The sequence below is a fragment of the Lynx rufus genome, unplaced genomic scaffold (assembly GCF_022079265.1).
Source record: "Lynx rufus isolate CCGP_SWC_20201006 ecotype Redwood Valley unplaced genomic scaffold, mLynRuf1.p SCAF_1, whole genome shotgun sequence".
Lineage (NCBI taxonomy): Eukaryota > Metazoa > Chordata > Mammalia > Carnivora > Felidae > Lynx > Lynx rufus.
Window position 1 is genome coordinate 210,557,009 of NW_025814823.1, and position 16,519 is coordinate 210,573,527.

Consider the following 16,519-nt stretch of genomic DNA (forward strand, 5'->3'; position numbering starts at 1 on the left):
CAGAGCCTGGAGCCTGCTTCGGATTCTGTGTCTCCCTCTCTCTCTCTGCTCCTCCCCTGCTCTCTCTCTCTCTCTCTCTCTCAAGATCAATAAACATTAAAAAAAAAAAAGTAGCTAAATACTTCTATAACCTGTTGTACTGTGAGGGGCCCAAAACAGGTAGACTATTAAAATAATAAACGTGGTTTAATAAGTCATGGCAATTATGAAAGAACAATCACACATATCACAAGGGTTTTTATAAGTCAGAGTATGTTTGGGGAATTGTTCATAGCCTCAAAGTGGAAGGAGAACACCCATCCAGATCCGGCAAAGAGGTAACCTTCTAGTTAGGGTTTCAAGCTTAGCACCAATTTCCAAGTGCGCCCAGGAAGCTGTGGAGCTCAGACTTTGAGGCTAAGCACTCTGCCTTTCTCCTTCATCCTGGCCCACCACCTCCGTTCAGAATCTACAAAGAGCTGTGGAATCTTGAAGGGCAGCATCTAGTAACGTTCATTACAATTTCAGGGGTAACAGCTTCTGCGTTAAATAAAAGGTGTTTAGGGTTTGTTCTTAAACGTTAATTAACTATGCTATTATTTCAATGAATATTTCAATGAAATATGCTATTTCAACACAAGAAACCACTGGAAATCTCTTTGTTTTGTGACCTAGAAGTAGACATGGAGAGTCTAAAGGGAATCAGAGGTCGATTTCTGGGAAGATAATGTTTTATGTGTTTATTTGTCTTCCAGAACTCCAAATAGTTGCGTTGGCAGGCAGGCTGCTCTATAACTGCCCCCTTCTGAAGACTCAGAGGTGTTTACAGAAACTGAAAGTCCCAGCAGTATATTTCCATGAGCTCATTACCAGTTCCGCTTATACCCTTCAGATGTTGCATGTGCAAATGAACATCCATGCAGTATAAACCCCTGCCTTGAGCTTTTGTTCTAATTACAAAGTAGCACAAGTCAGAAACGTGGTGACTATAACATCAGGGCATCTTTTTAGAATCCCTGCTTTGGTCACTATTATTCAAAGCAACTCCAATGCCATTTCTTGCCTGCCTCTTTATGCTAATCAGCCTAGCTCCCTCGGCCCCTCCTCCTTCAGCTTCCTTTAAGAACTGTTCACTTTCAGCTGTCACAGAGGGTAACTCAGACCAGGCTTGGAAATCACTGGATTTAACTCAGCAGCACTTTTTAAATTTTGTGTATCTTATTCTAGCAGTCCTCTTGAAATACTAGAGGCATTAGGTTTCGTGTCAGCAGATGGGTCAAAACATTGCCAAAACTGTAATTGGTTAGAAATAGTTACTTTGTAGGATTTTACACTGTAGAGGGGAAAGCTTCAAAGTACTTTGAAATGAAAGACGAATTAAGCTGTGCTTTTATCCAAATGAATTGGCATCTTTGTATGTAGGGGAAGTTATATTGGTCAATATTTATTTCAAGAATCATGACTAGAAAGCACTTGGAAGTTTATTAGAGAAGTAAATGTTTTACACTCAAGGACAGGATCTGCATGTACCTCTGTGGCTCTGGGTGTCTGGTGAAGACCATTTTAGGTGACTAACCAGGGGAAGGAAATGTCCTAGTGATACTGGAACCACAGCCGTATTGCCAGCACCATGTCTACTGCACAGAGAAAAGACAGCAGGCACCTGTTTCACAGTTTTTATACCTGTAAACTGAAGCTTCCAGAAGACCAGCGACAGCAAGGTGAGTCAGCCAGGCTAACGCGTTCTGCGACCTGGCCATTTGCATTCCAGGAGGAATGGTAGGCTGGGGAAGTGCCTGGGGAATCTCTGGTTGGAAGATGCTTTATAATCTTTGATTTTTTTTTTTAACTCTGAGAATAGACATAATAGTAATGCATAAGGGTGAGTTAACTTGGGTTCACTCCTGGTTTTTAAAGGACTATGGGAGACTATCAAGAATGCTATTCCTTGGACTTGTCCTTCTGAGGCTTATGTGCTGAGACTTCCAGCCACTGTTGTTTTTCTAGAGTATGCTATATTTGTGTAATTCAAAACACCCATCCAGGGAAGGCTAAATCAGCTACAAGGGGAATTTGCTGAGATTAGCTTTATGTTACACTGGAACTGTCTTCCCTGTCCTGCCACTAATGGCACACTTTTGGATTTAAAGTTGAAGCCTAATTTTGCCTGGATCTCTGACTCACTCATTTGTGGGAAAAATAAATATATTCTTGGCTCTTTCCCTGTTACGATGTAGGAACAGCTGGAGAAAGACAGTGAAAAGTGTCACATTTCACATGATGGGCACTCATTCAGACTAAGCTAGCTACCTGGCAGCCATTTTCACCATCAGTCTTTTTTAAAATTTCAAATCCACTACCCAGCCAGCTGCATCAATTAGTGGCAGATGGCTGACATGAATAGACAAGATGATCTTTCCAACCCATTCTGGCACGGACAGCAAAGGACACTTGAAAAAAAGGCAGGGTGCTGTCACAGATGACATCATCACTCCCCAGAGGTTAAGGATTGGCCCCGGACATTTCTAACTTGCCCTTAATAACCACTGATGGATCTGTCTATGTAGGGATCTAGGCTGCAAGCTCTTTATTTACTTTTCCACAGACACGGTTTTAGATTTTAGTGGCGTGGACAGAGCTGGCTAACGGGCTGAAACTCCCATTTCCAAGGTGGCACCTGTGTGCTAACGTTTGCATGAAGGTGTCAGGCCACTTTCTTGCATTAGTTCCTGGACTTCACGCTGTACAAGGCTTACCATAGTGGGGGTAGAAAATACTTTATAATAAATGGAAGCAGCAAAAACTTTTGAGACCGTTCGGTATCATCAGGGCTGAAATAAGTCATTTTAAACTAACTGCTTTAGCATGTAAAGTCCTGGAATGTGCCAGAGTTTAATCATAGCACTATAAAAGTTTTGCTCTTCTGTTAGTAAACCCTAGTCCATCATAGGTTTTTGTTGGCTGTTCATTTTGTTTGAAATGTTTAAAGCTACTTCCCCACTCCAATTGCTAATGTAATATTTATTATATAAAATTTGCCAGGGGGAGCATAGAGGAGATGGTTAAAAATCACCATCCAGAGTGTTGTTCTTAACCCTTTAATGCATAGTCTTCCAGCCTTTTCTTCTGTGCCCATGTACAACGTACTTTTTTGCTTGATTTTTAAACAAAATAGAGTTATTTCATATATAACATTGTATGAACTGCTTTTTAATTTAATATTTGATTATGAACAAATTTCCATGTCATCATTCATGCGCACATATTCTTCTACAACCTTATTTTAGCTATTTATTTATTTATTCATTCATTCATTCATTCATTTAAATTTATTTTTGAGAAAGAGAGAGAATGAGTGCATAGGCAGAGAAGGGGCAAAGAGAGAGGGAGAGAGAGAATCCCAAGAAGGCTCCACATTCAGCATGGAGACCAACACTGGGCTCGATCCCATGACCCTGAAATCATGACCTGAGCCCAAATCAAGAGTCCAGTGCTCAACCGAGTCACCCAGGTGCCCCTCTGCAGCCTTGTTTTTAGCAGTTGTATGCTCTTCCTTAAATGGATGTAGTAAAATTCCTTTAGGCAATTCTCTATGATTAGACATGTATTTTATTTCTATTTTTTCCCTTTTACAAACAACATTGTGTTTAACCTAAGCAAATGGATAAATCATTGCAGAGGTAAGATTATTTTCTTGGGATACATTCTTAGTGGTGGAATTGCGAGGTCAAAGGATATATATGTTTTTTAAGATTTTTGTTGTTGTGGTTTTTTTTTGTTGTTGTTGTTGGTTTGTTTGCTTATTTTTTTGACAGTTGGCCTTCCAATCAGCAGTATAGGGGTATATTCTCAGTAATATTGGGTATTATTTTTATTTTTCCCCAATTTTCAAAGTGGAAAATACTATGCTTCTGTGGTTTTAATTTAAGGCAGGCTGTCTTAATGTTCTCTTCCTTTATTGGCCATACCCAGAGGAGACTGGAAAAATCATTATGATGACATACTTCCCAAAATACCAAGAAGACTAGAAGTCTAGTCTTTTTTTCTCAGACTGAAGTTTTGCCTAGAATATTTTGAAAGCAACCATATTCTTCCACAACTGAGTCTCAAAATATCAGTCCCCAGAAACCACAATCCATAAGGTTGTAAAGCACGTGAATGCAATTGAGAACAGCATTCAACAGCATTGACTGCTACAAGAACTGTCATCTGGAGATCTGAATTGACAAGTGACACTGGGCAGTGTTTGCTATGCTGCTGAGTAGCATTCAGTTACTCTTCTGGAGTTTAAAAGTATTCATTGAGTATAGTGGCCTTGATTTTTTTTCCTCCAAGCTACACTGGCACATTGCTGTTATGCAAAGTTCAGCAGAGGTCCAAGAAAGCAAAGCGATTGGTTTCAGAGAGTGAAGTCTGGCTATGAATTTGTTTATGGAGGCATTCTGAGTTTGTGGCTTTGGCCTACCCCTTCCCCCCCCACCAACCACACCAAAGTTCCAGCTTTTTAATATACAGACCATGATTAATTGACATTTAACTCCTCAGAGGGCATAACCAGATTCAACACATAGGTACTTTCTAACCCTCCCTGTTATATGCTGAAGTGCTTTATGTTATAAAATTGTACTTTTTGGGTGATCATTTAGATAAAAGTCACTTATTGTTTAGCAACTATCTGAACAACGACTATGCAAAGCACTGTGCCAGACATGGTACATCAGTTGAACCAAGCCAACTAAACTATGGTTTCCAGTCCCCATAGTATTTACATTCTACAGCAGCAGATGCTAAACAGTCCAGCACAGGAATCCAGTAGGCTTCTCTCCCTACTTGTTGCTGTCTTTATAGATTCTTCTGTGATAGTTCAAATCCATTTATCTATAACATTGATCTGAGATCACATTTATAAACATTAACTTATATGTCTACAAAGCCTCAACAAAGTTCAGTTCACATTACATGTGCTAGGTAGACTTAACCATACTTATGTTTTATAAACCATATTTATGTTTATATACTTTAAAATTCACAAAGTAAATGTTTAGAATGCTTTAAAAATTACACGATTCTCAATACATTATCTTATTTAATTCTTACAATAGTCAGGTGAGGTAGTGTGTTAGTCAAGGTTCTCCAGAAAAACAGAATCTCTAGGATGTGTGTGTGTGTGTGTGTATAGATAGAGAGAGAGAGATCAAAATTTATTTTAAGAGATTGCCTCACACAATTAGGGAAGATGGAAAGTCCAAAATGCACTGTGTGGGCCACCAGGCTGGAGTCCCAGGCAAATTGCTGACCAACATTACAGTTGAAATCTGAAAGTGGTCTGCTGGCAGAATTCCCTCTTGCTCAGGGCAGGTCAGTCTTTTTTATATCCAGGCCTTTAGCTGATGGATGAGACCCACCAACATTCTGGAGGGCAATCTGCTTTACTCACAGTCCACCAGTTTAAATGTAAATCTCATCCAGGGGCACCCGAGTGACTCAGTTGGTGAAGTGTCCAACTTCAGCTCAGGTCACGATCTCACAGCTTGTGAGTTTGAGTCCTGCATTGGGCTCTACACTGACAACTCAGAGCCTGGAGCCTGCTTTGGATTCTGTGTCTCCCTCTCTCTCTTTGCCCCTCCCCTGCTCATGCTCATATATAGCTATCTCATAAAATCCATGATTTTTGAGATACAATGTTTAATTTTTTTTTATTGATCCATATCAGAGAAACTTCTCTGCAGATATTCAAGATGCATTAGAGTTCCTTCTGATTTTTCTTGTTCTGACACCAACTGGGTGTACTACAATTTAATTAAATTCTGTCATTATCCAGAGTTAATGAAGACTCCAGAAGTTAAGGGCTCAGTCTCAAGAGACCGATCCACTTAAATGCTAGCTACAAATTTCAGGTGTCTCCAAGCCACCTCCATTTCTGCCTGGATGACTACAAATTTAAGGCTTCCCACAACTCTCCCAGGTTTGAAAATTTGCTAGAATGACTCACAGAACTCAAGAAAGCCCTATACTTATGATTACCATTTTATTATAAAGGATGCAAATGAACAGCCAGCTGAACAGATACATAAGGCAAAGTTTCGGGTGTTTCTGAGCACATGGAGTCAGGGTATCCCACTCTCTCAGGACATCAGTAAGATCATCAGCCAGGAAGCTCCAGGAAGCATGGTGTCCAGAGTTTCCACATGGGATCTCGCTACATTTGCATGATTGATTAAATCAGTGACTATGATTGAACTCTGGCTTCAATCTCTCTTCCCTCTCTGGAGGTTGGAAATGGAAAGTAGGGCTAGAAGGCCCAACCCTATACAACCTTGTTCTTTTTGGTGTGGCCAGCCTCTCCCTTGAGTTTCCTCGTTAGCATAACAAAGACAAATGGCCATCAGTTAGGAAATTCAGAGGGTTTTTCAAGCTCGGTACAAGGAATGGAGAGCTAAAACCAGATCTATTCTTTATTACATCACATTTTGGCTGTCATTTTCAGGATGAATTCTTTTCTTTTTAAAAAAAATTTTTTTTTCAACGTTTATTTATTTTTGGGACAGAGAGAAACAGAGCATGAACGGGGGAGGGGCAGAGAGAGAGGGAGACACAGAATCGGAAACAGGCTCCAGGCTCCGAGCCATCCACCCAGAGCCTGACGCGGGGCTCGAACTCACGGACCGCGAGATCGTGACCTGGCTGAAGTCGGACGCTTAACCGACTGCGCCACCCAGGCGCCCCTTTTTTTTTTTTTTTTTTAATTCTTTTCTTAATGTTAAGACAGTTTCCTGCAAGTCAAGGAACACAGATTAATGCCCTCAACCACTTATTTATTCAGTACAGTTTTTACCAAGAGCTGGGAGCTATGTTAGACACCAGAAATGCAAGTTTTTCTGCCCAAGTTTATTTTCTGTCATGTGCTTTTTTGAGGAATTCAGTAATAAGAACTCAGCTAATGATACTTTTTCAACTTTTTGGGTGAAAGAAAAAGTGATTTGACTCCATAATATTGTGACCCTGCTGCATTAATCCTCATTCTGTGTATTTTGGCCACACTCCTCTTGAGGGTTCCAGAAGGCACTTAATTTAGCTTTGAACTTAGTAAATATAAATATAAAGGCTAAGTGGGGCATGTTTACTGTGAGACCAAATTTGCTCTGAGTCTAAACCATAAAACACAAATTATATTTAGATTGCCGCAAATGCACTATTTCCCTTGAAAATACTCTGTGAACATTTATGAATATACTTAATTTAGAACACTTAAAAAATTTAAGTGCTAAGGAATGAAGATACAACCATGAGAAAGGAAACCCAGTGGTGGCAAACAATGAAATAATGCCTTTTATATGAAAAGATGATGTGAGATACACACATTATGCTTCTCAAAATAGATTTGTATTAGCTTTCCTTCTTTGTGATTCTAAAACAGTGAAATGGCATAGACAACATGACATCTTTTGGGTGATACATGGCTAAATAAACGAGGATCAGAGGAAGGAACCCTGCACATATTTCTGTTTTTCTTCCACCAAAAGGGAACCTCAAAGTGGCTCAAATGAGTTTTGCTCTATCTACAAAACCATTACTCACATTTAAAAAAAATTTTTTTTTAACGTTTATTTATTTTTGAGACAGAGAGAGACAGAGCATGAACAGGGGAGGGTCAGAGAGAGGGAGACACAGAATCTGAAACAGGCTCCAGGCTCTGAGCTGTCAGCACAGAGCCCGACTCAGGGCTCGAACTCACGGACCGCGAAATCATGACCTGAGCCGAAGTCGGCCGCTTAACCGACTGAGCCACCCAGGCGCCCCCCATTACTCACATTTAAAGGCACAAATTGGTGGAAACAAATATAGACCATTTAAAAATAACTAGAAAGGAGAGAACTCATATTCTATTAGATTTGATCATATTCAAGCTCCCACTCAGTGCAGGAATTCTTTCCACTAAGCTTTCTTAATAGATGGCACATTTATGAGGATCTGAATATATATATATATATATATATATATATATATATAATGGTTTAAACTCCATTTTCCCACTTCACACTCATTAGGATGGCTACTATCAAAAGAAAAAAATAGAAAATAACAAGTGTTGGCAAGAATGTGGAGAAATTAGAACTCTTATACACTGCTGGTGGGAATGGAAAATAGTGCATCTGCTGGAAAATAGTATGGAAATTCCTCAAAAACTGCAAATAGAATTACCATGTGATCCCGCAATTCTACTTCCAGGTATATCCCCCAAAAAAGTGACAGCAGGGAATCAAACAGGTACTTGCACACCAATGCTCATAGTAGCATTATTTATAATAGCCAAAAGGTTAAAGCACATCTTTCCATTGACAAGTGAATAAACAAAATGTGGTGTATATATATATATATACACATGAAAATATTATTCAGCCTTAAAAAGAAAGTAAATTCTGATACATGCTACACCATGGATGAATCTTGAGGACATTATGCTAAATGAAACAAGCAAGTCACAAAGAGATGAATACCATATGATTCCACTCATATGAGATTGCTAGAGTAGTCATTTTCAGAGACATAGAGCAGAATGGGGGTTGCCAAGGGCTGGGAGGGGGAATAGGGAGTTATTATTTAATGGTATAGAGTTTCAGTTTTGCAAGATGAATACGTTCTAGAGATTGCACGATAGTGTGAATCAGTTAGCACTATTGAACTATGTGCTTAAAAATGATTAAGATGGTAAATTTTATGGTATGAAAAAAATTTTTAAGCCATTACTGGCCAAAGCCATCCCTAATTATGTTTCTGAATTTGGGCTTAAAAAAACAAAAACAAAACAAACCTTCATTTTTCCTATTCCTAAAACCAAAACTAGAAGGAAATATTCTGCTCATCTCTGATTCCCAAAAGCTACTTCTTTAAAAACATTAATAAAATTAATAAGCTCCTAATTTTTACAAAAAAAGAAACAAAACATTACCAATATCAGGAATGATATAGAGTGTCATTATAGATCCTACAGCTATTAGAGTGATAATAAAGGAATATTATGAAGAACACTGTGCCAGAAAGACACCAAAAAAAAAAAAAATTCAACAGCCACTCACATAAAAACCCCAAAAGGATTTAGAATAGAAAGGAATTTCCTCAACCCAAAAAGAACATTTTCAAAAAACTGACAGCTAGTATAGTGCCTTCATTGTCAATGAAAGAATACTTCCCTATGAAGATTGGGAAGCAAGCAAGGATGTCCACTATAGTGACTTCTATTCAACATTATGGAATAGGACTGAAGGTCTTAGCCAATGTACTAGGTTAAGAAAAAGAAATAGGGGTGCCTGGGTGGCTCAGTTGGTTGAGCATCTGACTTCGGCTCAGGTCATGATCTCATGGTTTGTGAGTTCGAGCCCCGTGTTGGGATCTGTGCTGACAGCTCAGAGCCTGGAGCCTGCTTCTGATTCTGTCTCCCTCTCTCTCTGCCCCTCTCCCACTCATGCTCTGTCTCTGTCTCAGAAATAAATAAACATTAAAAAAAATTTTTTTTAAAAAGAAAAAGAAAAAAAATAAAAGTTTTATATTTTGGAAATAAAGAGGTAAAACTATATTCACAGATGAATGATAGCTGGTATAGGAAAAACTTTAGGAATCAATTAAAAGAAAAAAAAATACTACAACTAATAAGTGAGTTACCAAGATCACAGATAACAGCATACAAAGTCAGTATACTAAAAACAACTATATTTCTATATATTAGCAAAGAATAATTGGAAGTTGGAAACTTTTAAGTATTCCTTTAGTAGTACATTTTTTATAAAAAAATAGTAAAGGAGTTATTAACAAAAGATGTGCAAGACCTGTACACTTAAAACAAACATTGTAGAGAAAAGCTAAAGAAGATTGAACTAAATACATAAATTGGAAGGTTCATTTATTAAGATATTAACCCTCCCCAAATTGATCTAGAGAGTCAAGGCCATCTCAATCAAAATTCCCGCAGACTCTTTTTTCATTGACAAGCGAATCTTTAATTTATAAGGAAATGCAAAGGACCTAAAATAGCTAAAATCTTGAAAAAGAAGAACAAATTTGATAACTTATGCTTTGGATTTCAACTTATAATAATCAAGATGGTATAATATTGGTATAAGCATAGAAAATTTATTATTGAAACAGAAGAGGGAGCCCAGAAATTGACTCACTCATTTTTGGCCAGTTTTTGACAAAGATATCGAGATAGTTCAAAGAAGGAAAAGATACTATTTTTTGTAATACCCCTGGAACAAATAGCCCTCATTACCCACCTCACACAAAAATTAATCTGAGATGAAATATGAAAACACAGAAGCTTAATCTGTAAAACTTCTAGAGGAAAAACACGGGAAAATATTTTCATAAATTGGAACAGGTAATTTTTACAGACACAGAAAGTACTAACCATAAAAAATAGATAAACTAGACTACCAACATTAAAAATATTTGTTTTTTAAAAGATTACATTAATACAAGAAAAGAGAAACTGGGAGATGAGTGCCTGGGTGGCTCAATTGGTTAAGCCTCTGACTTTGGCTCAGGTCATGATCTCACAACTCGTGAGTTCAAGCCCCATGTAGGGCTCTGTGCTGACAGCTCAGAGCCTGGAGTCTGCTTCAGATTCTGTGTTTCCTCTCTCTCTGCCCATCCCCCTGCTTGTGCTCTGTCTCTCTCTCAAAATAATAAACATTAAAAAAAATTTTTTAAAGAGAAACTGGGAGAATACATTTGTGCTATATAGATCTGGAAAAAAAGCTTGTAATCAGAATATATAAAGAACTCAATATAAACAATTTGATTAAAAAATAAGCAAACAATCTGTCACTTTACAAAAAGGACATATAAATGTCTAAGAATCACATCAAAAAATGCTCAACATAATTAGTCATCAGGGAAATGTAAATTAAAACCTCTGTCAGATATCACTTCCCATTCACTAGAATAGCTAAAATTAAGAATGCCAATGATACTGTGTTGCAGAGACTGTAGAGCAATCAGAACTCCTATGTATTGCTGTAAAGTGTTACGACCACTTTGGAAAATAGTCCGGCAATTTCTTTTATCGTTAAATCTACACCTACCCTATGATAACCAATCACATTCTTAGTTATTTTCCCAAGAGGAATGAAAAGCAAAAAGCTTAGAGAAGACTGTTCATGGCAGATTTTATACCTATGAGCTCCAACATGTGAACCACTCAAATGTACATAAGCCCGTAAATGGATAAGCCAACTGTGGTATGTCTGTAGACTGGAATGTTATCCAGTAGTAGAAAGCAGTAAGTTGCGGTTACACATAACCACATGGATGAATCTGAAACTGTACGACATTTGGGGGGTGAAGCCAAGAGGCTGGTCTATGGGGTGAAGGACCAAGGGCTTGGCACATGTGCAGCTCATACAGCAGTATGCTGCTGCGCACGGGCTGGTAAACTCTGGCAGTAGCATAGACTCTAACCCTTATGCTGTGTGATGGGAGGCCATCTCCTGAGGATGCTGTAGACATCTCAGATGGAAAATTCTGCTAGGGCAACTGCAAGATCCCTTTCAAAACCAAGATTCTGTGGTTTGCCCCCAATTCTTTCATTCATTTTGATGTTGTCTCCTCAACGGTGTTGTGCAAGTTCTTTGGAACAGTAAACTGGGTTTATACTGGGAACCACTCACAGCACGACATGTCACCTGTAAACAAATCATATTTTGTCATATGTCATCCTAACCCAAAAACTCCAGAGCCTGTGCTATAGCCTGAGTTTCCTTCCTCTCATGTGGGCTCATTTAAGTACCTGGAAACGATCTGAGTGATGGCTGGCCCTTGAACTCAGTTTGTCATTCAGTTTTAAATGTGTTGCTATTCGAGTCACCAATTGATCTGTATGTAAACCGCTCACCACATCCAAATGTCTCCCAAAAGGGGTATTTAACTCTAAAACAATAGGTAAGAAAATGCAGCAGTATCAGTGCAAACACATCAGATCAGAGCAGGTGGCCTGCTTATGGGGCTAGCAGTTTTCACTGAAATTTAAATATTTGCATGATATATGTTTCTTGAACTGCACGAAGTGTGAAAGATTGCAATGTACCACTTTTGGAACTGGGCCAATATGGCCTTGGAGAGATGATTTAGATTTTAACAAAATAAATAAGAAGTATAAAAAACTCCAAATTAAACAGAGGCTAAGCAATAGTCATTATTATAACTCACTTTTTTATTTAAACTGGGGACTCTATTCAGAATAAAGTGCTGGCTCAAAGTGCTCATTATATTAAATCATTAACTTGACTTGAAATCTTAACATTTAGGCCAGGTAAATTTCATACCTGACTTGCTTTTTAATGAAATCTATTGGTAAAGCTAGCATAATAACCAAAGGCAGGATTCAAAATGCAGTATATACTCATATCCAGTAAAAAGCTGCATTCCTTCTACCCAATGATCAGATATCTCACCCTGTGTGGATGGTCAATAACTAAGCATGAGGTCATAAGAGTGAGATCTAGATTACTGACAAGAGATGATGATAGTCGGAAGATATCTTTTGATACTAAACCAACATCAAAGAGCATGAAACATGCATCTGTGAATTGAGCCAGAAGGAGACAGAGGCTAAACGGTAACTGATGAAATGGAAACTGACCTATATACTCGAACGGGAGAGCGAAAAGATTTTTGTAAGTCTCCCGTATCACTGCAGAATGGGCTTCAGGTCCTAAAAGAACCCACAGCTAACAGGACACAAGTTCCTTTCCCTCAGCAGATGCAGAGAAACTACCAAGTCTCCAGACATGACAGCTTAGTAACTGGATTGTCCCTCTTGAGTAGGAATCTGTAATGACTGGTTTCAATAATTGGCTCCAAATCCTTTCTTGTTCTGATAAAAGGAAGTAGTTCATAATAAGAAGGTATGTTACCATCTGGAGAAAAAAGAGTAAAGCAGGGAGACTTGATGGAAAAGGACCATTTTGGTCTAGGCCTGTCTGTGTTAAACTGTAGTAGACTTGCAGAGAAATGAAGTCACAGATAAGGATTTATGTGTATGTGTGTTTTTATAAATTGAGTGTGGGTAAGACATATACCAGAGCTACAGATTATGAGGGTCTGTTCTTTCAACAAGAACGACTTTGTCATAAGGAACTTGATGTATGAAGTATGGATTCAAGTGTGGATTAGTTTTGGTATCAGTTGCCATTTTTCTTTCTGAAAATTGAATACGCTAAAATTAATTAGTAGAGGTGATTGTTTTGATCGTAGGATGAAGCAAAGTAGATTTTGAGGGACTTGCAGAAAGCTCTAGCTACAAATAAAAAGAGAAAAAAAGCATAAAGATTTAGAAAACAAATCTTCAAAAAACACCCATAATAGATGCGCCGGTGTCTTTCTAATTTTGTAAACATTTCTTATATTTTAAGGTTTAAATTCACAATATTGTTATTGTCTTTTACTTTGCTCGTAGCAGGCTATTAATGTTTATTTAGTAAATCAATACTTTTTCCCCAAAAGTTCATCCAAGTGATTAATAGTCCTAAATTACTGAGTGTTCGAGCTTTAAACTCCACTTAGGGCAATGGATCTTCACATACTAGAAAACTGAAAGCAGAGGAGAGAAATGACTTACTCAAAGTTAATAGCTAATGCAAAGAGCCGGTACTATACTTCTACATTTGTTTGAGAATGATATGAAGAAAGGGCCAGCATAATAAAAAGTATCTACAATGCATTAAAAAATTAAGACAAAATAAACTTGAGTTGTACCTTATTTAAAAATACCCACAGAAAGAGTATTTACTTGTGTAATAATCTTAGTATTAAGCAGGTAGAGAAAATGATGAGTATATGAGGGAGGGGAAGGAGAAACAGGAAGAGGGAGGAAGGGAAAAGCGCGGAGAAGCAAGGAACCAGGCGCTAGAGAGAAATATGCAGCCAATTGAGAGCAAAGAAAGGAGAAGAAGCAAATGAAGAAAAGCTGATTTAAAAAAAAAAAAAAAGGTCCAAAATGTGCTACATACATACACCGGGATATTATTCAGCCTTAGAAAGGAATGAGATTCTTCATCCATGCTACAGCATGGATGAACCTTGAAGATACGCTAAGTGAAATAAGTCAGGTACAAAAAGACACAGATTGCATGATTCCACTTCTACAAAGTGTCCTAGGGCAGGTGGATCCACAGAGTCAGAAAGCAGAGTGTGGTTTGGTGGGAATGCAAGCTGGTGCAGCCACTCTGGAAAACAATATGGAGGTTCCTCAAAAAACTAAAAATAGAACTACTCTACGACCCAGCAACTGCACTACTAGGCATTTATCCATGGGATGCAGGTGTGCTACATATGCACCCTCATGTTTACAGCAGCACTATCAACAATAGCCAAAGTATGGAAAGAGCCCAAATGTCCATCGATGGATGAATGGATAAAGAAGATGTGGTATATGTATACAATGGAGTATTACTCGGCAATCAAAAAGAATGAAATCTTGCCATTTGCAACTACGTGGATGGAACTGGCAGGTATTATGCTAGGTGAAATTAGTCAGTCAGAGAAAGACAAAAATCATATGACTTCACTCATATGAGGACTTTAAGAGACAAAACAGATGAACATAAGGGAAGGGAAAAAATAATATAAAAACAGGGAGGGAGACAAAACAGAAGAGACTCATAAATATGGAGAACAAACTGAAGGTTAGTGGAGGGGTTGTGGGAGGGGGGATGGGCTAAATGGGTAAGGGGCACTAAGAAATCTACTCCTGAAATCATTGTTGCACTATATGGTAACTAATTTGGATGTAAATTAAAAAAATAAAAAATTAAATAAAAAAAAAAAGAAAGTAGAGTGTGGTGACACAGGCTCTGGGGAGAGAGACATGGGGAAATAGCGCTTTGTGGATACAGAGTTTCAGTTTAGGATGATGGAAAAGTTCTCAAAATGGACGGTGATGATAGTTACGCATCAGTGTGAATATACGTAATGTCACTGAACCGTACATTTTAAATGGTTAAAATGGTAAAATGTTATGTATATTTTCCCACAATAAAAAAAAAAAACACTTAAAAGAAATGAATTGATTACAGGATCTCCTCTAATCCTTTCTTTTGGACTTATCACAATAGTTCACTGATCATGAAAACTTGAAGGAAAGAAAATGAATAGATTTAAAGGCTTGTTCTCAGTTTTCTTGAGAATTCTTCAAGTCGTATGTATACATTTGAAAAGTGAAAGTTTTTCTCTTATAGTTTTCTTTAGCATGATGAACAAAATGTTTCTGGTAAGGCTTACAAATTGCTACCTGGCCTTGACTTCTGCCAAACTAGCTCTAAATCAATGCCAATAAGGTATCTGCGGCCGGCATTGCTGTATTCCTGCTCATTTCTGTGCCCGAGGGCCAGCAGGGCATTTCAGTGACGATGAATGGCCGCCTGCCGGCTTCTGTAAATTCCCAAGAGAATGAGGTCTGGGCTTTCTGGGCTTGTGAGCGCCTTGGGTGGGCGGTTCTTGCTCCTTTCTTCTGGCCTAGCCCTCCAACATCTTGTTCTCAGGGGAACAACATCCATTTAGTCTTGTGGAAACGAGAAAACAAGGAGCCTTTTTTTTCCTGCTTGCTCAAAGCCTCAGGACAAAGAGGAATAAGGAAAAGAGATTTGGAATTAGAAGAAGCTGCAATCAAACTTCTCCATCCGGCCTGTGTCCTTGGAATCTAGGAAGGAATTTAAAAATAGTGTGTTTCTTTAGTGAAGAGGAAGAGCTTAAATTTATCTGAATTCAATGTATGAAGCTACGCTTCAGCCATATTGATTTATTAATAGTCTATGTGAAGAGTGACTTCTTACTAATATGGTATTTTGTGTCAGAATCACCTCTTTAATTTTAGCAGTACAGAAATGCTAGAGAATTACTTAAAATAAAGAGATACATTTTAAACCTGTGCATGTGCCTGGTCAATATTAATCTTCAACATGTCATGAAACCTTGACTATATTTCTGTTCCCCCTCCCTCAGCAAAATGGAGAGACCCATTTCTAACATATGGAAGCAGTTTCACACTGCAAGTTATTCCGAGGGGAAAATATGTGATTCATAAATGCTGTCAAATGAAATATGTATTTCCAAATGGTACCAAGTTGACCAAGCACATCCTACGACAGATTCCACATCTTTATTACCCCATATGCATAAATGAAAGAACAGTTTAGAGAAGGGCAAACAGCCCCTTTTAGCATCCTCCATCCGGAAGTCCCATGTTTGTTGCTGGGACACATATTCAAGTAATCAAAGATTGCAAGTAACCTTATCACAACATAGCTTTATTTATAAACAAAATAGCACCTTCAAATTATGGAGAAATGGGTATGCTCTGTCCAAAGTAATACATTCGTCTGGGTTATTTTCGTCAGTGGCTGAATATATATATATATTGACAAGAAGATTTTAGATGGCAAGGTTCACCATGCCATTTGCCTGCCGACATTCCAAAACAAACCTCTTTGGTCAGAATACGAAGAGAAAATGGTGAGACCAAGTGAAGCATCTTACAGTGTTTACA

At 38.2% G+C, this 16,519-nt stretch overlaps 1 protein-coding gene across 1 annotated transcript in view; it reads left to right on the forward strand.

Moving 5' to 3' along the window:
* Positions 1–1,180: 1,180 nt before the first annotated feature.
* Positions 1,181–16,519, forward strand: part of RANBP3L (RAN binding protein 3 like) — a 45,299-nt gene continuing 29,960 nt past the window's right edge. Inside the window, exon 1 of the mRNA XM_047073902.1 lies at positions 1,181–1,700. Coding sequence (XP_046929858.1) covers positions 1,610–1,700 — 91 coding nt within the window. The 5' untranslated portion in view covers positions 1,181–1,609. The remainder of the gene's footprint in view (positions 1,701–16,519) is intronic.